This window comes from Pimephales promelas, chromosome 15, assembly GCF_988280905.1.
Source record: "Pimephales promelas chromosome 15, fPimPro1.hap1.1, whole genome shotgun sequence".
NCBI classification, from domain to species: domain Eukaryota; kingdom Metazoa; phylum Chordata; class Actinopteri; order Cypriniformes; family Leuciscidae; genus Pimephales; species Pimephales promelas.
The window spans coordinates 20,219,707-20,241,382 of record NC_142783.1 but is presented as its reverse complement, the minus strand read 5'-3'; the positions used below and the strand labels follow the sequence as shown (position 1 = coordinate 20,241,382).

Sequence of the window (21,676 nt, the reverse complement as noted above, 5' to 3'; positions counted from 1 at the left end):
CCAGTAATGTTAATAGAATGTTTGTTCAGATTTATCTGGCCTTTAAAAATATTCTCAAAATGTTAGCACAAAAATGTTTTTATACATTGTTCATGCGAGAATTTTTTATAAAATTGTTTAGTTAGATGTTCGTATAATATTTTTTAAATGTTGCTACTTATTTCAGAGTGTTCAGATGGATAGCATTTAGCAACAAATTTCAAAATGATCAAATGGAATGGTACTGGAATTGTAACTTAATGGGATTATTAGCAAAATGTTTATAGAACATATTTTTGGTTACCTGGGTATTTTTCTTTACAGAAATATACTTTTTCACTAAATAGGGTTATCGGCTCTTAAAAATCTCGTTTACTGAAAATGGCCAACGCATTCTCAACCCAAGGCGTCACCTTTGACCATGCTTCAATATTTGACGTTTTAGGCGCCCTTTACGATGACGTCAGGGGCGAAAATTTCATCAAAATGTTGGGGGGGACAATAAACATAACAATTCTCAAGAGCAAATTTTGAAGGGGACACCAATAATACAGGCAAAAAAATACAGAGGAAAGCCTTACTACTATTATTAGTGTAGCATGGAGATCATTTCATTATACTTCTTAAAATTTCTTTCTGGTTTAAGCCAGCGGCGAATCTGTTTACATACTCTCCTCACGCAGCGCAGCGATTTCATTTCATTCATTGACTCATTCTTTAACTATATTAAATGATATTAACCAACTAAATCACAGTGAAAGCGTTACAATCTAAATGCACAGCGCATCCGGACTTTCTCACCAGTGTATGGCCAGCAATATTGTAATGTTTAATGACATGAAGATAATGTCTGTTCTAAGTTATTATTGTACTGTACAATTAAAAACAATCGTTCCTGAGTCTGCAGTCTGAAAACTTTACCTCAGAGCATCCGTTTACTGAATGAATTGAGAATCTCACCTGAAAAATCCAATAACACCAGCAAGTCATTCAAGCAGCTGATTTCTGTAAATGAATGCAAAACTAAATGCATATTGCAGCATAGGGCGAAGTCAGGATCCGTCAGTACTGATTTGAGACAAAAATAATTTAAATTGTATATAAAACTATGTAAATGGCGCTCTGTGGCGCAGCAGGGTTTTGAACACGGTCCTGAGCCGTTGCTGGGCGCCGCGGACAGACGCCGAACGGCGCCGCCGGTGTCATGGCCGACGTGGCGCTGCGCGACGCGACGCTACGCTTCTCGTCCGGTGTGCGACCCCCTTTACTGGAGTTCCACAACTACTCAAAAACTATGTTTTTCTCTCCCGCCACTGGAATGTGTGTGTCTGAGGTAAAAGGGACGTGGACCAATGCACTGTGAGGCAAGGGAGGGGGGTCTCAAAATCTTTAGAACGCTTTTTTCGATATTGCCCCGTTTGCATTTGTGTTATTTTATTTCTTAATTATTTTAAGAACATATCATTACATTATTTACAATACACATATTTTAATGTTTTTTTTGGGGGGGACAACCCTCAGATGGGGGGGGTCCTGACCCCCCCGACCCCCCCGCGATTTCCGCCTATGGATGACGTGATCCTACGGCGTCATCTAACTGACGCTAAAGGAAAGCGTCAGTTAGAGGACGCGGTTAGGTTTAGGTCTGGGGTGGGGGTAGGGTACACGCGATCCTAGGGCGTCATCTAACTGACGCTAAAGGGCGCCTTAAGCGTCAGATATTGAAGCATGGTCAAATGCTTCCCAAGGCGTCAGTAAGGTGACGCCTTGGGGGTGAGAATGGGCTGAAATGGCACCATATGGCCATTTAAGTCTACACTACTGCGCATTCAATAGGAAACAACATTGTTTGCAGTTAATTCAAATCAAACATTATAATTACATTTAGGCCTTGAATAGTCTGGCTCCTGTCCGCTAATGTTTGATTCAAAAGTTCCAGGCTACATGCAGGGCTGGCAATGTCGGTCCTGGAGGGCCACTGTCCTAAAGAGTTTAGCTCCATCCCTGAAAAAATCACCTGCCTGTAACTTTCTAGTAATCCTGAAGACTTTGATTAGCTTGTTCAGGTGTGTTTGATTAGTATTGAAGCTAAACTCTGTAGAACAATGGCCCTCCAGGACTGAAGTTGCCCATCCCTGCACTATAGGCTACGAAAATAGCCAGGCCAACGTAAACTTTTGAACAGGACAATCGGTGTAAATTGTTATTACAGCATTTTGTTTTAAAGGGCTGTTTAAAACAAAATATCACTTTACTGACCATCCTGCTCAAAGGTTTACATCTTCCTGGTGTTGCCTTGAGCATCAATGAGTGATATAAAGATTTGACTTTCACTATGAATGAGTCTTCCACAGCAGCAATGTCTAGCTTGTACACTTTACCCATGCAGTCCTTGTTTTGAGAGTGTGACATTAGCCAAAAGCCCTGCGGCACACAGATAAAAGAATACGGAAATGCCATGATATCCAACATCCTAAAGATATCAGAATACGGAACAAAAGTGAGAACATATGTCATGTCCAGGACTTTATAATTCATTGCCCTTAATAAACTATAGGCCACCAATACATCAAACACCTGGAACAAACATTATTGGTGATAATATGGGCCATCTCTTGCCATACGCAAGACTGTCCATGAATTTTCTTGCCGATGATATTTCCGGGGTAGGTCACCAGGTCTTTCCCTGACCCTCCACATGACATGGTTTGGGACTCCCAAATACACATTTACACATGTTTTTGGATTGTGGGGCAACTGGATCAGGAAACATGCTAACTCTAAACAGAAAGCACTCCTGGATTAGCGGGGGCTCAAACTAGGGACCTTTGTGCTATGAGGCGACATCGCTACCTATAATTAAACAGCTGGCTACCCAGATGACAAAAATATATTCTACAGTGGTATTGGTATAACAGTTTGAGGTTCACATCTGTTACAAAATACTATTCCATTCACACAGCAGCTTGTATGAGCCATTTAAATATACATTCCCTGTCCATCCGGCTCAGGATACTTCTGTGAATCCTGCTGCTGTTTTAATTAATAGGCGTGGCAGGAATTTCTTATGAAATGATGTCACCTGATAGCTCCAAAATAAAGCAGCCAGACATTTTTACTGGATAACTTTAGGATATATGTACAACAATGTCGCAATGCCTTTCTCTTGTGTTTCCATTGTTCTCAAGAATGAGAGATTACCTGTCCATATTGGCGTCCATCCAATTTGGTTTCAATCAAATACCACAGTGTTTTATTGACACATGGGAAGGGTTTTCTCCTCCCTTTTAAAAGTTGATATGCCTATTCATTTTGCTATCTTAACTAGGCACGGTTATAAAAAAAAAGGTTAGCTGCAGTTTAATATGTGCATTTAGCATTGTTTTTTCCCCCCTGCTGTTCACCAATAGACATGGGAAGCCCTGTAATAAAGCACAGTTAGCTCTATAAACAAACTAGTTCCATCACCATAATTTATTTCACTATATTTCAAGTATTAAAAACTTTTGTGAATGAAACTGATCTCTTGACACAAATCCTTAACTATCTGCTTCAGCAACTGTCAAAAACACAATACATTGCAATATAATTCGTCACAAGGTGTGTCACACAATAAAGTTTGATTAGCCAAGTTAATCCTAAATGTTTAGAGGAAATAACTGCTTTGACTCATCTGACACATAAAATGAACTGGAATCTCAGAAAAGCAGCAGTTTCCCCATAAACCATAATGTTAAAAGGTTTGAGACCACCAGGATTTATTAAATAAATTAGGTTGTGTAGATCATTAGTAAAAGAATGGATTTGATCTTACTGGTTGCATACTTTCAAACTCTGGAATGAAGAGAATATCAGGCATAGAGGTGAAAATCTGAAGAAGCCATTGCTTGTGTGTGGTAAAATTGAAGCCCAGACATCAACTAACTGACGCTTTTGACCATACGTCAACATCCGCCGTTTTAGGGCACCCTTTAACGTCAGTTAGATGACGATCCTGGGGTGTCATCCAACTGACGCTTTACCTTTAACGTCAGTTAGATGACACGGGTAGGTTTAGGTCTAGGGTTAGGATTACATAGAGTCATCTAACGACATTACAGGGTACCCTAAAACGGCGGATGTTGACGTATGGTCAAAAGCGTCAGTTGTATGACGTCTTGGGATGAGACTGTTTTAAACTGATACTAATCTGTCTGAGGCGTGGGGCATAACCTCCAACAACTCAGGATCAGAGGATGTAAGTGACAACAAATCGTCATTGAGCAGATCGCACTTGTCAGCTACTGAAAAATTAGAAATAGCCACACCTTTCTCTAATTCCTCAACCAGCTCCATTTGTTTTCCCTAAACGAAAGCAGAGCTCTCCCAATGCTCGCATTCAGCCCCCACTGAGCGTGCGTTCTCCTACATCAGGAGGACACGAATGAACAAACTTCCTGAAACGCTTTGCACTACAACTTCATGATGATTCAATACATTCACAAACAAACAGCACTTGAAGACAAAAAGGATGACATACTTTTATACTGAGGTTATACATCATGGGCTGTCGCCAGGTAACATCGTCGTGTTTAGACAGATGCTTTAGACACTGGTCACACTGGGGGCGTTCCCCATAGTGTCTTTTTAGATGCAGTGCGAGTTCCCATTTGAAAGGGATCTAAGCAGCAGTAATATAGCTTTTCACTGTAATTTATAAGATGATTTGTTCTTTTTTTACTTATGAAAAAGGTCAATTTAACAGTATTTTACTGTAAAATTTATTAAATGTCCTGTTAGATTTATTACAGTTTTACCATAGTAAGATTGGTTAAAATAACTTAACCAATTAACAGGTTTTTACTAAAGCCTTTTAGTCTTCTACTGTTAAAATTATGTTGAGTCTATGCAACTATTAATGAAATTCCAAGACAGAATTGTATGCTACATTGATGGGAAAACACATTTGGAGCACCATGCCTTTGAGTGAGCCCTTGAAGGAGTTGAAAGCAAATAAAGAGAATAAAATGAACTCCCTTCAGGGCCCTCTGTTTCCGATAGAAAATATTTACTATGTTGAAACAATTTAGGTGAATGTTTAACCTTCAGATCCAGTCAGCTCAGTTAACTAGAGCGGTGTGCGTGTGTTTGTGTGTGTGTGTGTGAGCATGATAAATGTTTTACACTGATAAAATGCTAGGTTTCACTAGCTTTTGCAATCCCAGACTAATAGAGATACACATCAGCTGGCCCAGGAGAGAGATGTCTGCAAACACGCACACACTTACAAACATACTCTCTCTTTCCCCAGGGTGAGAGGCTGTGTGTCGGACAGATCGGATCTTATGTCTGATGAAGACACACATACACACCTGGTTGCTCATGGGAACAGTTGTAGCATTGCACAGCTCCAAACAATACTTGTTTGTTTCTCTTCTGATCTGGTTACCTAACAATGACATTAAATTTTTATGAACGATAATGGTTTTCTTTTGCTACCTGTGGTAGCCATCACTTAAATATTAATAGGACTCTCAATCGATTAAAACACTGAATCCAATTAATTACAATATGCTGACAAAATGAAATGAATAATGCTTAATATTTTGAAAATATTTTAAGACATTAGGCTACTGTGGCACATGAAAACACTGAATAGATACAGGCTTCATTAATACTTGTACAACTGCAATCCAATGAAACTTTATTTTTCTTCCTTTTTTTTTTAAGTTTTTGAGATATGGAAGTCTGTTGTGAAATAAAATGTAAAATAAAATATGGTTACACTTTATTTAGATGGTCACTTTAGACATTCTACTAACTATAAGTAACTTTTCAACTACATCTCAACTAAGTGTCATTACAGTATTTGTAGGCTGTAGTAGACTGTCAGTAGACTGTTAGGTTAGGGTTAGGTGTTAGGGTTCAGGTTAGGAGAACAAGTTGACTTGTAGTTGCTAAGTTACTTACATTCAGTTGAATGTCTGTTGGGAGACCAACAAAATAAAGTGTTAGCAGATATTAAGCTGACAGTCTACTAATACTCTAATGATAGTTAGTTGACATGTAACGGCAAAGTTACTTATAGTTATTTGAATGTCTAAAGTGGACTATCAAAATAAAGTGTTACCTAAAATATAAAGTCACAATGTTAGTATTAAAGCCCCAAATGCAAGATGTAACAAGAAATGGTTACTGTAATGATTTTTTTTTGTAGTGGAACAACAGATAATGTCCTGGATCAAAATTAACTATGTTTACATTTAATTTTACAAATCCTTTAACCCTAAATCAGAACATGCATAATCAAAATATGGGATGCAAATACAGAAAATGCCTTATGATTTAAACTGTAAATTGGGCCATATTTTTAAGGACTTTTCATAGTGCAAAATCACATTGTGAAATATAGTCACAATTACAAGAATTATAAAAAAAACGTTCAAAAACGTTTTACAAATTGGCTTCTATATTAAAAAGAAGCATAAAAAAGCCATTTATGAAAATGACCAGCCCTAGGAAACAATACAGGTGCAAAAATGCCTAATATTTCACAAAATGAAACATAGAAGGCACGGCATGGATGACCTACGAACCTTGTGACCTTGAACATTGCTCCAATTGTGCCTGCAAATAGTACACCGTAATGTAATATATATCACTAAAAGTGGAGTGATTTCGCATGTCTCTTGTTGAGGGGGTTTGGGGAGTATAACGGATCAAATGTGATTTCGGGGCCAAAGCCACTTCTGAAAACACACATCTGCTTTTTTGATTAAAAGTGAATTTTGACTTCAGCTGTGTGACTATCAACACACAAACACATATACACTGATACAGACATTATTCTCTTTAATTATCTCCAGCATCTATCGTCTCTGTCCAGACAGTGTGTGTGTGTGTGTTGACTTTGGGCTCTAATGCTTTTCTATCACCACAGCAGCAGGTCACCCGGGCGTGTCATCTTACTAACTCGGGTTTCATGTACAGTGGTGAAATGTGAACACACTGGAATCCCTCCCCTTCAGACAGTCCTGAGACACACCTGCACACACAAAAGTAGTCAATCTTCCCCAACAATGTACTGATGAAATGAATCATCATACAATAACTTATTAAAGGCTTTTCTGTTCATGTTGACTTACAAACTGAGGACGGAAGAATTATTTTAACTTCTGCATTTCCAGGTACTGCCTCATGATCGGAATGAGTGCTGAACCATTAAAGGAACTTGATGCGAATGGATAGGGTGGAATTCTAACTGGTTGATATTAAAAGATGGAATGTGGTCAGACTAGTCTCTATTATTTCTCTATAAACACTGGGAGTGTGGAGACAGAAACCAACTGGGAAAAATACATTCCCTGGTCATATACTATTTTCCAGCACACACAGATAGACTGTTACAGCATAATTAATTATATAATGAAATATTCAATTATGAACATATATTTAATATTATGTATGAAATATTGTGAAAATTTAACAGATGCGTGTTTGTTTTTGTCCTGTTTTTGTCATTAGTTATAATAATAATAATAAAAAAAACATTTACTCACAAAAAGATAAAAAGAAAATATTTTCAAGAATGTTTCAACTTTGTTTTAGATGTTCAACCGAAAAAAGTAAGTCACACAGGTTTATGATGACATGATGGTAAGTAAATTACAGCATTTTAATTTGAGTCAACTATTACTTAAAGGGTTAGTTCATTCAAAAATGAAAATTGTCATTAATGACTCACCCTTATGTCAAGCCTGTAAGACCTCCATTCGACAGTGGGTTAGTTAGAATGTTTTGAAGCATTGAAAATACATTTTAGACCAAAAATAACAAAAACTACGACTTTATTAAACATCGTGTTGTCTTCCGGTTCTGTCCGCAGTGACGTAAAACGTTTTTGTTTTGTAGATTTTGTTATTTTTGGACCAAAAACTTTCATTTTTGGGTGAACTAACCTACCTTTTTGAACAGCCTATGACACCTTAAAATGCTCCCTTTGTAGGCAGCACACTAGTTCTTGGAACAATTTACTGCAGAATCAAAGTCTCAAGGAGTAACTAACTAAAAGTAGTTAATGTAGCTAAAAGCTAGCATTGTTTAAATTTATATTAGCTAATAAGCTAATTTTTCAGAAGCATATCTGATTCTTTAGCTGCTCTGATTGAAACTATATCATGTTATCAAAAGATATTCCACTAGCTTCAATGTAATTAGCAATTTTTGTTACTAGCTTGTAATGTTAAACAGTAGCTTGCCTGTAGTTTAGCTACCGGTTGTAAATAAGTAGTTTGTAACTCACATTTGTCAGTCTCTACGTGGATATTGGTTGCAGAACTATTTGTGACTATGGTGTACAGAACATATAAATATTTCTTACAGCACAGAAACATGTTACGTGTGAGCAGCAGCTAACTTATATAATACAGTATATGACTATAAGTCATTTTTTGAGAACAATTAATGCTGATTCATGTCTCCATCTTTATCTTGACACCACAACTTGGGATGGCTGGGTGAGGCGGTGTGTCAGACACAGAGAGAGAATAGGTACCGTTCTTTAACTGTGAAAGATGTTTTAAAGGAGTGGCATGTTTAAATAAGAATCTTCTATTGAAGATGGAGGGGTGTGTACTTAATCCATGTAGTTATGTGTGTATGTGTGAGAAACAACAACAAAAAAAGAAATAGGGAGGAGTTGTACTCAGGAGGTGTGGTACTTAAAATTAGGACATTATTTAAGGTATGGGCCACCACACACACACACACACACACACACACGATTTCCCCATCAACAGAAATATGAATACGTTTTCTGGCCAGAAAGTGAAAACTGAAATGGTTTTATTTATATTTGCAATATTTATATACATTTTGAAAAGACATTTTTCTTTTGCTATTGGACACTTATCTTTTGGAGGACCATGTTATAAGTCTGTCTCTAGTCAGTGCTGGGCTCTGCTGATGAGGTCATAGGTGACCTGTGTGATGTCAAAGGCTTGATGTGAACATTGGGAGGACAGCATAGTGTCTACTGAGATTTTTTGGGAAGGGCTGTAGATGATACGAGCACGTTGAGACTCCACTTCCTCATTCGCCCAGCAGGGAGTGGGCATCTCCGCAGAGTACAACAATGGAAACACACTGCCCATATAAACGCTCACAAACATCTGCTTTAACACATTGATATCCCTCTGCAAGACAAAGAAACACATTGTAGGCAAAAAGCATGAATACACTTTTTATAATCCTAGTACTGTGACAATTGTGTGACATTCTCAAACAAAATCACATACACCTTTACCTTATCAGATCTTCTCAGGTGACTCTCTGATTCAGTCCATGATTTCTGTAAAATCAGGTTCAAGTTTAATACTTTTTATAACACCTACCCTATATTACACTCCCACGTATATGATGGTATAGTTTTAGTTAATTTAATCTGAATTCATAATTTAAAACTATTAGTATGTTGATTGTTGTTTTGAAATAATTTATATGTAATTATTAATAAATAAAATATTTTTTATATTTAATGATCCACATTTATTATATTAATTCATTAATTTAATAATAATATAAACTTTTAACAAATTCTAAAAACGAAAAAAAAAAAAGTTATTTAAGGGTGGGGTGGTTCAGGTTAGATTATAGTAACTAAAGGTATATAGAAACGAAAATAAAAGGTGTTGAAATTTATGTTTGATTTATGTTGAAATTAAAGTTTAGTAAATGCCAAGTAAACATGTGGTTATGTAACCAGTCTCACCCTAAACGCATCCATCAGGTCTGGCTGATCTAGAACATCAGGGAAGGAGGCCAGAACTGAGCTGCAGATCAGATCTGGGATAGAGAACACAGAATCAATCTAAAGTTATTTACATTCACTTTACATTCGCATTTTCATTTCCATGTGTGTTTTACATCTACATTTTCATGCCAGTCCCTTTCTTACCAAAGAAAGTGCATATAGTGTTGTGATGTGACAGGAACTTTAGATGCACATCAAGCACAAAGACAAAATGTGTTTGTGTGTGTGTTACCTGCATTACACATGGTGACTCTGTCAAGTAAAAGAGCATCAGCGAGTATTTGCCTGTATGTTGCCAGGAGGTGCACTGTGGACAGACTTCCAACAATAGTGTCTGGCAACAGACTTATGAAAAAAAAAAAAAAAAAAAAAAAAAACATTTAGGGAAATAAAAATTTAGCTTTTCATTAATATTTATTTAAAAACAATGTGGAATCCTACAGCTGGCAATAAAAATTAGTATACTGCACATACTACTGTTCAAACGTTTTGGATCAGCATGATTAAAAGAAAATTTATTTAAAGTAATTATGCATTCAATTGTTAAAAAGTGATAGTAAAGACATTTCAAATAAATACTGTTCTTTTCTGATTATGGTTTCCACAAAAATATTAAGAAGCACAATTGCTTTCAACATTGATGATAAGAAATGGTTCTTAAGCAGAAATCAGGATATTAGAATGATTTCTGAACATTTTAAAAAAATCAGTCACACTTTAGATTAGGGTCCAATTCTCACTGTTAACTATTAACTATGACCTTTGTCTCAAACTCCTAATTTCTGGTTATTAATAGTTATTAAGGTAGCTGTTAAGTTTAGGTATTGGGTAGGATTAAATGACGTAGAACATGGTCATACAGAATAAGGCATTATTATGTGCTTTTATAAGTACCAATAAACAGCCAATGTCCTGTTTGTATACTTAATTACCATTAATGTATACTATGGTGTGAAGTCATTCTTACTTCAGAAGCACTCTGGTGCGCGAGTTTACTGATTTGAACTTAACAACAAGCTTTGGTATCTTCCTGGACAGCAACATCTGCTGAAATACACCAGTGGGATAACCTGAGGAGAGAACAGAAGAGAATGGCTTGTATGTGAGAGATCTATGGGTATTTTTGTGAGAGAACGTTACCTCTTTTGGTTGATGTGGTATCCATATCGGTGTCTCTCTCAAATGGTGTGCCACCATGAATAGTAAGCTCTTGTGTCCTGCACACATGCATATACTGTATTTTGTGAGCAAGTATGTAAGGAAACAATAGAACTAATGTGCATCAGTCAAATTGTAATAAGGGAATGTGTGTGTACCGTAAAGTAATGGGTGCTCCACTTTCATCAAACAGTTTAAGGAACGCCCAGCCACAGCTGAGGTCTCCTCTCTCCCCTGTGGACTGAAACAGAGCACATACACTTTTACACCTCCAGAACCATTGAGAAAAACAGAACCCTCTTGTCACTCCAAACCTGTATGACTTACTTTCTTCTGTGGAACACACACACATGCAAATTATATTATTTACAAACAAGTTTTTTGTCCACACAATGAAAGTCAATGGGCTCCCATGTTGTTTGGCTCCCAATGTTCTTCAAAATATCTTCTTTTGTGTTCCGCAAAAGAAAATTTTGGGGTAACTATCCCTTTAAAAAAGGACCTATTCTGCTTTTTACCTTTTTTTTTTTCTTTTTTTTTTACTTTTTAAAAATGTATAATGTTGCTGTTTGGGCATGTAAAAGGTCTGCAAAGTTACAAAACACAAAGTCCAATCCAAAGGGAGATATTGTCTATATGAGTAAGCACTGTTTCCAAACTCCTTGAACAGCCTCAATTGTAGTCTTGAGTTTTCTTCCGGTACATACACATCACAATATCTCATTTAAAGCTACAATATATGTATATATATATTTTTTTTTTTCACGGCTAGGGGTCGTTAACCTCTTACAATAGCAAAGGCATAGATTGATGACGCAGTGATAAGCAGAATCGTGTAAATTGCCATCATGCATAGATTTATGACGCAGTGATAAGCAGAATCGTGTAAATTGCCATCATGTGGATCTAAAAAGTGAATATATTGATGTTTTTAACATTACTGTGGTCTGAAGCAGGTCGCGATTGCTAATGAGAGATAGATATCAGCGCCACACCCAAGTCCCGCGGATATAAGGAATGAGGACATTTCATTCTAACAAACTATACGAACTATACACAAGTGCTGGATTACTAGGCATGCAGGTTTTTAACTTGTGAGTAGTAAACTGCATTTGAGTGTGTTGAAAGTTAAAATGCCATTCTATGTGTTAATTTGCTGGCTCTAACTAGCAGTAAGCTAGATCAACATTAGAATAACATACTGATCATATTCTAACATTTCATCATGTTGAGCTATACAACAAAGCGAAAACCAAGGAAAACGCGGATTTTGACAAGCGAGGGGCACTATTTGAAATTGTGAATTTCTCTAAATTTACAAATTCTTGGAAACATTTAGGATAATGTATGTACATAATTTAAAAAAAGATATACAACACAATAATTCATTCCCAAGGCATACACCGAAAAAAGGTACTGGGCCTGGCTAAGATGCACTAGAGGTGTGTTGAAACTCACTGTTGGCCCTGTACCAAATGGCACAATTCATATGCACTTTCGGTCTTGTGAACTTCCAATGATGTCCGTTAAGTCTGTGAGACTTGAGGGTGTCCCATTTGTCATTTTAGGTCCCCATTTGCGGTAGATATGCGCCCTTGATGCGCACTTCTCCTGAGCCCGCACTGAAGCGAGCTCCGCAGCAGACTTCTTCCTGACAGTCAAAGTGGCGTTACGTCACAAAAGTGCAGACTCGTAGGAAGACCATGAGTGCTTAGGGTGCCATTTGGGACAGGGCAGCAAGACACCTAACTCCAGCTCAGCTGCTCCCAACGAACTGGATGGCGCCTTGCATGGTGACACCGCCGTCAGTGTATAAATGGGTTAATGTGAGGCAAAATGTAAAGCACTTTGGTGGCCATTGGGTCTGTGAAAGCGCTATATAAATGCAGCAGTCCACTTCCAAAACACACTTGATGCGGTTGACCAATCACAACATACAGGTCCAGCTGACCAATCAGAGCATATTGTGTTTTTGGAAGGAGGGGATTCATAGAGACAGAAATTAAACAGAGCATTATTCCCAGACAAACTGGGAAGAGGAAAGGTGCAGCAATGAATGTAAAATATGTGCAAAATGTAAAAAGTATGAAAACCTACTCCAGGAGAACCCGAAAATCAAACGCAAGACTGTGTAAAAAGGGTAAGGCCTTTTTAATAGAGATCATTGTGTGCGTTTATGTAAATATATGAGAGGGTAGGAAAAAACAGTTCTTTTGTCTTTCTGAGGTTATATCAAGGCTATGTCCTCAGTAATCAGAGTTGGGTGGTACTGCCATATAATTGTTTAAATGATAAACTATTGCTTACATTTCTTATGTAGGTCACACCCAATTCAAATAGAATTCCAAGATCAGGAGATTCAGAGTCACAACGCAGGAAACAGTCACCGTCCAGTAGACAGGGAAGCATCCCAGTCATCTAAAATACACACATACAGGAAAAATGACAAACTGTTAGATTCCAGAATTGTATTTCAGAATATATTACCATTAAAACAATTTGAGTGTAAAGTTGAGTTGATAAATGAACATGAATTTTCATGTTTGCCCCTCTTGTGCCTGCTGCCTTCAAGCTTGCATGAGCTTCACAAGTATGTAAAACCTGATGGCATCTGTGCTTCATCGGAAGCAAGAATATCTGACTGTCAGTACAAAGAGTCACATTATCAATATCAAATATTTACTTATTTTCTTAGATATACTGTGAAACCTTAAATATATCTTTTTATTAAATGTCAATATTGTTTATTTTCAAGTTTAAGTAATATTTAAAATCCAAGATTTTCAATATGGCCTCAGATGTTTGGTCAAGTGTTTGTTTGGTACTTTAGTCTTACCCGTGGAGAAAAACTCCATGTCTTTTGGCTCTTGAAGTTGTAAGTGGCTCTGACTGTGTGAATGTTACTCAAAACCTGACGAACGAGAGAGAGAGAGAGAGAGAAACAATGGCTCCATATACACAGCATGTCAGACGACACCCGTTTACAATAAACATGGGGAATTTACAGGATTTATGGGTTTTGAATGTCCTGTTTACAATGACCTAAGAGACTCATTCAGAAACGTAAAGAAAAGATGAACTGTGTACAATGAACGTAGCACATTACACAATAATAGTCCACTTATTGTCTATAAACATGCACAGAAACCCTTCCTGGTCCTCTACCGAATACTTGAAATTCTTGACGATAAGTAATCAAATTCAATTCACATTCACAGGGAAAAAAAAGTTGTGAAAGACAAATATTGTAGAGATACCACGAATAAAACGATTAAATTGTTAACACTCAAGACTCAAATATGCGGTCTACTCATGCTTTTGGATTGCACCTGTTTTAATTGAGGCATCCCAGCCATTAATGCCATGGTTCTTTATTATTTGTTTTTTGTTACAAATGGACTACCCTGATTACTGTTCCACATGAGTAACACATGATGTCAGAATCATTACTCAAGCTTTTCCACGAAACATTTGTATGTAAATATCTCTCTTTTAAGGTCAAAAGGGGCAATCATTTTGGTTGTAGATGCACCAGTATGTATGTGTGTGTGTTACCTGGGTTCCATTAAATGCACAGAGCCGAACATGCCTGCTAAGGACCTGTAACCCGACCCCAGGGGGAGGGATCATTCTACAGCTCCACAGGGTCAGGGTTAAACTCACTCTAGATGGGCGCCCGTGAACCTGGGCAAACACACAGTCACCTTATAAATGTATAATAATAATAATAATAATAATAATAATAATAATAATGCATTGAATTTATATGGCACTTTTCTCAACACTAAAATAGCTTTATATATTGGTCAGGGGGAATCTCCTCAACCATCCACTTGAATCCTCATCACTATTTATATATGCATTATAATTTTTAAACATTATAAACATTATAACAAACAATATAATATTTTTTTTTCCTTCATATAATTAAATTAACATTTTGAAGGCAAGACACCCCAGGTGAATATGGTAAATAGCCTAATTTAACTAAAACATATCACAATACTTCCCCAGTTGGTTGATTACAATAAGAATTGCAAACATTTTTGTGCTCAAATATTGTTTCGAGAACAGAAATCAGAACATTGGATAAGCAAGGTTTAAAATTCTTGTTTCATTTTATTGTCATATTAGAGTTAAAGGTAAAATATGCAGGATTTTTGCAGTAAAATATCCAAAAACCACTAGGCCAATGTTATATATTTAGTTTATTTGATTACTGACAATATCCCAAATGTTTCCAACTATTTGTAAATCATGAGAAAATTGTGATTTTAACCAAGGAAAAAGGGGCATAAAAATCACCAGAACATAGATAGGAATAAAACTGTAACGTTTGGTGTAAGTGCTAATGAAGTGGAGATTTGAGACTCAAAGTGCAATAAAATAAACACATAAAAGTGTATTATGGATGTTTTCCTTCCACTTCTCTGAGACTTTATAAACAGCCAAACAGCCCAAAAAATAATCACAAAATTGGCCAGTGCATGAAAATAAAAAAATAAATTAAAAAAATCTATGTGCCTGTAGTGTCTTCCCTTTAATAAATGTAAATATTTTGTTAGATTTTTGTCAATGTAGCTAGTGTTTGCTTTGAGGTTAGGTACCTTGCCTGTGTCTGGGTCCATATGGAGATCTTGAAATGAGAGTTGTGATTGGCTAAGCTTGGGCTGAATGAAGTGACTTGCTCTGTAAGATGTCCCTACTCGGCATAAACACACATTCATGTATAATTCAAGTATAATATACTATTATAAAATCTGAATTCTTACCAGATGTTATAATGTAGTATATAAATCACACAAACTGCCTTCTGGTGAACTAAAAAGTGTAAATGGCCTTCTATGTATAGGTTTTTGCAAAATATAGTGACAGATAGTGACCTTCTTCTAGGTGTCTGGAAAGATTGGAAGGTCTGAAGCCTGGAGGGATGGCACCCATCGCTGACAGCACATCAGTAGCATCTATCTGCAGACACAACACAAACACGGTTTAGTTTGTGTCTGTTAATATATATAAAACATGGGTGCATTAGTATATAGATTATTAAATCGGAGTTATAAAAACGGAAGTTGTGATTTTTCTACGATATATTGTGAGTGAAACGGCTTCATGAACAAGAAAAATATGTAGGCAGTACTTGTTTTTTTTTTTTTTCCATTGGGAATTGGGACATTGGGAATTAGGAATATCCTTGGGATTGGATCGGTGAATCTCATGTGAATGACAAGTTGTCCCACCCACGTTAAAAAAAGAATTGAAAAGATAGGGAATGATGGAAATGAATGCATGTTTTTATATCTGTATGTAGGTATGAACGGTATATATACAGTATATTTACATTTTTTTCATTCTTCTCTTTTCATTTTTTCACATACAAGATTGAGGTAAACATGCACAACACAACCTAGCACCTACACTTCACATCTAAAACCTGTGTTTGTTTTCAGGTTTGTTTTGTATTTACGGTGCTGTCCTCCTATGTTTTGTCTTATGTCCTGTCATACAAATAAAAGAAAAATAGAAGAGTCGTTGTAAGAGGAGGGAAAGTTATTTTGATTAAAGATTACGAAGGCAGTTCAAGGCACAATAATGAAAAAAATGAATATTATTGTGCACAGATAAATTATTTTTAAATAATACTGCAGTATTCCATAAAAAAAATAAGATTAGTACATTTTGTTTTCATTGTGAGTTTAAGGACATAATTATCCAAATAAAATATACCTCAGTAACAGCCTTCCGGACTGTGTTCCAATTGGATGTTTTCCTAGTTGGAAAAGACACAGTATTTAATTATTTTATAAATAAAGACTTTATTTTAACTTAAACTTGTGTTTAATTCATCAACTGGAATAAATTCTGTACTATATTCACTACACTTTAACAAAGAAAAACCTGCAAAAAAACATAAGAAAATTGTTAAAACAATGCTGCTCTCTAGTGGAGAGAGAGGGGATATTACCTGGACTTTATATCAGACTCCTCCTGTTCCTCCTCACTCTCTTCCTCTTCATCTTCATTCTCTCTCTCACTATCCTTCTGAGAAGACTGAGAGATCAAATACATCTGCAGATGTCATTCACCTATGTTAATATATCTAAATACTGGTTTCCTATGTGATTGCAAAATATATAAAAGAGTTTAAAATATATGAAAAACACACACATAAAAAAACACTTGAGTTGTATCTGTGAAATTATACAGACCTTGAGGAAAGTTTTAGGCACCAGGCCCTTCTGGCCATTTGAGTTCTGAGCCAGCCACCATCCATCCTTATTCTTAGAGATAACTTTCAAAACCTCTCCTTTCTGACACAACACACAAAAAAATAATTTTCTCAATGCAAGAAAATTATTTTTTAAATTTAAGCATTTAATAACTAAAATAAGATGCATAGATGATTACCTGGATGCTGAGGTCCCCTTCCTCCTCTCCTGTAAATGCACTAAGAGCAACATAGGAAACAGTTTCCTGTCCTGTGGCAGTTTGACCGATATCTGTATCCTCGTCATCACTGTCAGCATCATCATCATCATTTTCATAATCATCATGTGCTTCTTCCTCTTCTGTATCTTCATCTTCAGAGCTCTCATCTTTTTCATCACTATTTTCCTCATCGCTTTTCTGTTCTGTCTGGGAAGAACTAGGTCCGGCTATCCTACGGCCAGAAAACAAATACACCAGTGCTGTTTGAAAATTCTTTTCCAAAGCATAAAGGTTTATCTAAAATTGGTTCAATGTTTTGCGTAATAGAATGCAAAAAAAAGGCTGTAAACTCCGATAGAATGAATTTATGAGGTTACTTACTCATCCTGAGGTTGCAGCTGAAGAGCTAGAGACTGCAGACGCTCATTCAAGCTCAACAAACGCTTCTCCTCGTCCCTCTTACACTGGTCATAGTTCCCCACTGGAGCTGGCTCATCTGCCTACACGCATGAAAAAATAAATAAATAAAATAATATATAATTCATATAAGATATATTGACAATACAAGTACACAGGTACACAGGCATAAAGATTTACTTTAGACAATTTCTTCAAAGTCTTCGTAATTTCCTCCACTGCGAGCTTTAACTCTTTGCACCTGGAATGCAAACAACATAAATCAACTTTGATATAGTGCTATGCAATTACGTTAGAACTCAAGTAACAGTTAAACCTGTTTTAAACCTTTAGTAGACGTTCAAAAGCAAAACAGAAGTCTTCTGTACCTCTCAAAGGCCTCAGTACAATCTGACGCATCTGGTTGAGCAGCATGCTGTACCAAAGCATCCACCTGCAGGACAGAATAGAATAAAGATATAATGTAAAAATCGAATGCGCACCAGCAAACGAACAAACATTCGCTCCGATCAGTTCAACCTTTCTCTTGATGACATCCGTTTCTCTTTGGACCGTCTGAAGTGGTCCTCTCTTTTTTAGAGGCATCTTCTATTCGTCTTCAACACAATAAGACAGCAGGTTTGACTCAAATGGTGTTTTAAATGCGAGATTTAAAGAAACGTCCCACTCGTGCTCACTGCTCAGATTTACTGAAACAAGCATAGACAGTATGGATGGAAACAAGACGCAACGGCGACGCCATCATAGACGCTCTGGATAAGTTGCTAAGATACTTTGCGTGACGTTGTTATTACCTCATCACTGCGCGCGCGATAATCTGTGAAATTTATTTTGAAACTTATTTTATTTGGTAAATTTCACATGACTTGTCTAAATCACGTTTTAATGTTTTTTTTTAATTATTATTATTATTTATAACTAGTCATTTAAATATGTGTAAGCAATAAGGTACGAGGCGGTTCCCTGGTTCCGCCCACTGATTTATGTAGAATGACATGTCATTATATAGACCAGTGGTTCCGCCGCTGCCGCTTCATTCCTGCTTTGGGCTGTGATGGTCGACTCTAATCTGATAAAACCATGGTAAAAAAAAAAATAATAATAAAAAAAAAATCCTGAAAAAGCAAGTGGAGCTCACTCACTGCAGATCCAAAATGGCGTCTAGCTCCACCTCTCTGGACGTCATGGGGCTGAGCTTGAGTCGGTCCAGCCGTCCAGCTTTGTGTGGATCTAAAGGAGAATGTTTGATTGGGGCTTTTAGACCCACCCATTACACCCATTTTATCACATTATATCTAGAGAGGAGGAGCTGGACTTCAAGTTCACACTCTGGCTCTCTGGAAAGTGCTTCCGCTTAATTAAAAAAATAAAATAAAAAATGTTTACCGAAAATGTTTAAAGCAGGGAATGCAGTTTTCCCAGTTTCCCTAATCCTAAAAAAAACTTTAAAATATCAGGGAAATTGAACTGTGACAATTCCAGGTCTGAAAAGTAATTTAATAAAACCGTAGGCCTAAGGTTGTTGGTAGGCTATGTAATATGGACATATATTTATTTAGACAATATAAATTAGCAGAAACAAGTTTCTTGATTTGAGGTTCTGTCAATTCAATAAATCAATGTAGGAAATATAGTTGTTAACTTTTCAGCTTACTTTTATTGGATCGAGATCTCTGAGAAAATGTCACAATAATAATATGCATATTACTTTTTTATTGAGTCAACAAACATTTCAATTCATTTTACGGCCATTTTACAGAAAAGGAGAAGGCACAGACATGGAAACACTATGATGTATGGCTTTCACAAACATTAAGGAAAATGTTTCTCATTGTTTAAATTCCTTAAAGATTGTATTGCTTTCCTCCAGAATGTAGACTGTCTCTGATCCCGGGCTTGCTCCTGCTGAGAGCTCCAAAAGAGGTGCTGTTACAGACTCATTCAGAATTCAGGGCTTTGATGACCAAAGTCACTAGAAAACAAAAAAGAAAACCGATTATCGAAACAAGGCATTTATCCTAAAATTATGAAAGGCGCATAATAATGTATCATCTCACCAGGTCAGTTAGTTAGCCAACATGATATTTTTTATCTCTCATGACAGGTCTAGCTTCTTCTGTGTTTCTGCGAGTTTGTCCTGTAATCGCTTTTTCCGCCAGTCCAAGAACTTTCTTCTCATTCTGTTTGCCTGCCAGCCTGCGACAAAACCCGCCGCAAAAGAAACGACTATAGCGACCTGTAACGTCCTCTCCGACAGATCGGCCATGTTCACCTCAGCAGCTACTACTGGAGGAAACACAGGACTGTAAACCGCGTGTGAAGGGAATCACGTGACATGAGCATAACCTGCTGCGCGACCGTGACGAAAATTTGTATGCCAACTGAAAAAAGACTACATCTACCACAACGATAAGAGTTGTAGGTCTTGTTATTATTATGCTATATTATTAAAATATATACTTTTAAAGAATTACAATTAGCCTACAGTCAGGGGGTACAATGAGTAAACCAAACAAACAAACAAACAAACAAACATAAAAGACAAACAAAGCAGTGACAAACGTTGAACAAAAATGTGATAAGCACTTTGCAGCTTTCTTATTTTTCAAACCTAGTATTGTTTTTAGGTATTGTTGAATTTCTGCTCTTAAAATAAAAAAAAGGCTTGTTTCCTCCATATTTACATTTATGAATACTAAATTTAGCTAACAGAAGAAGCGGATTATTAAGTAATATTCCTTATAATAAGATTTGTCATAAAAAAACAAAAAAACAAACAAATAACACATTTTTAAAGCACAGCTGGGCATGATATGAGACTTAATTAAAAAAACAAATCTGACCAAAACAAACTGAATGAGGACAACTCCAAAATAAATGATAAAATGTTTAATCATGTACAGTAGATCACAAAATATACAAAATTTATCAATATCATAATTAAATCTGTTAACAACATAATAATTACATGGGTAATATTTATAAAACGAGTTTAAGGGAAATTTCTTTGATTTTGTTTGTGATTAAATATTTATGAGGAAGTTTCCAGATATTATTCCAAACCAGATTATCAACCATTCCAAAATGATACAGCAGGTCTGGGGACAATTTCCCTTTGAAACAAAGCCTGTACATAACGATTTTTATTTTTAATAGGAAAGAGAAAAATGCAACCTAGCTACTTAAGTATCAGCAGGATCCAACCAGTATGGCGATAGCAACAGAAAGAAATTTTTAAGAAGCATTTTTTTTGACCAGAGGAAAGACCATCCATAACTACAACAAAATCTTTAGGAATAACTGGAAGATTATATTTAGCCTAGAAAGAAATTGAGAATAGGTCAACACACCAATAAGTCCTTCTAACAAAGCCTATCATTGCAAAACCAATTAATAATAAATAAAGATTTAGATTTATACAGAATGTACTTATTATTCCAGTTAAAACACCTGATTGGAGAGAAATTATGTTTATTAAATTCCAGGAAAGAAGCATCTGTTTTTAAAAATTGGGTAGTTAGATTGGTAACTGTTGTCACAAAGCAAAAGGAGTATCTAGAATCCTATAAAGCTGGGTAACCTGATGATTTCACAATTATTACAGACTGTTTTTTTCTCTTCGTATTCAAGAGTCAATGAATCACAATACTAATTTGTCTCACTTGTAAACTAATTTGTCTTGCCTGTTGATAATTTTCTGTATTCTCTGAAGGGCAGGATCACCTTTCAGGAGCACATTAAAGATAGTAGGCTACATCAACTAACATCATTTAAAACCATTTTCACAAAATTTACCTCTTTAACAGTGATTATTTCTTCTTCGGTTTCATTACAATTAGTATTTTTTTTAAGTAATGAGACGTTTCTGAAGGAATTTCCTCAATGGCTGAAGTCTGCAGATGA

The 21,676-nt window shown here is 36.3% G+C and overlaps 2 protein-coding genes across 5 annotated transcripts; both read right to left on the bottom strand.

Annotated features, from left to right (window-relative positions):
- Positions 1-8,788: 8,788 nt before the first annotated feature.
- Positions 8,789-18,635, bottom strand: nphp1 (nephronophthisis 1). 4 transcript variants are annotated; one of them, XM_039669789.2, is made up of 20 exons: positions 18,293-18,635; positions 18,142-18,206; positions 17,954-18,014; positions 17,738-17,856; positions 17,336-17,588; positions 17,137-17,238; positions 16,893-16,996; positions 16,655-16,697; positions 15,811-15,895; positions 15,535-15,629; positions 14,483-14,611; positions 13,764-13,838; positions 13,235-13,345; positions 11,086-11,168; positions 10,910-10,986; positions 10,737-10,839; positions 10,002-10,114; positions 9,728-9,801; positions 9,263-9,307; positions 8,789-9,152 (listed from the first exon to the last, which is right to left on the bottom strand). In XM_039669789.2, the coding sequence occupies exons 1-20, from the start codon at positions 18,356-18,358 to the stop codon at positions 8,904-8,906; spliced, it is 2,052 nt and encodes a 683-aa protein (XP_039525723.2). In that variant the 5' UTR covers positions 18,359-18,635; the 3' UTR covers positions 8,789-8,903. The 4 variants fall into 4 exon arrangements, with proteins under 4 accessions (XP_039525723.2, XP_088976449.1, XP_088976447.1 ...); XM_089120323.1 differs by having other exon boundaries at positions 16,893-16,966; XM_089120321.1 differs by having other exon boundaries at positions 16,893-16,978; positions 18,293-18,634.
- An 836-nt stretch (positions 18,636-19,471) lies between these two features.
- lnc.lemp (lncRNA encoded micropeptide) lies at positions 19,472-20,097 on the bottom strand. Its single transcript, XM_039664523.2, has 2 exons — positions 19,831-20,097; positions 19,472-19,745 (listed from the first exon to the last, which is right to left on the bottom strand). The coding sequence occupies exon 1, from the start codon at positions 20,037-20,039 to the stop codon at positions 19,869-19,871; it is 171 nt and encodes a 56-aa protein (XP_039520457.1). The 5' UTR covers positions 20,040-20,097; the 3' UTR covers positions 19,472-19,745; positions 19,831-19,868.
- Positions 20,098-21,676: the final 1,579 nt, after the last annotated feature.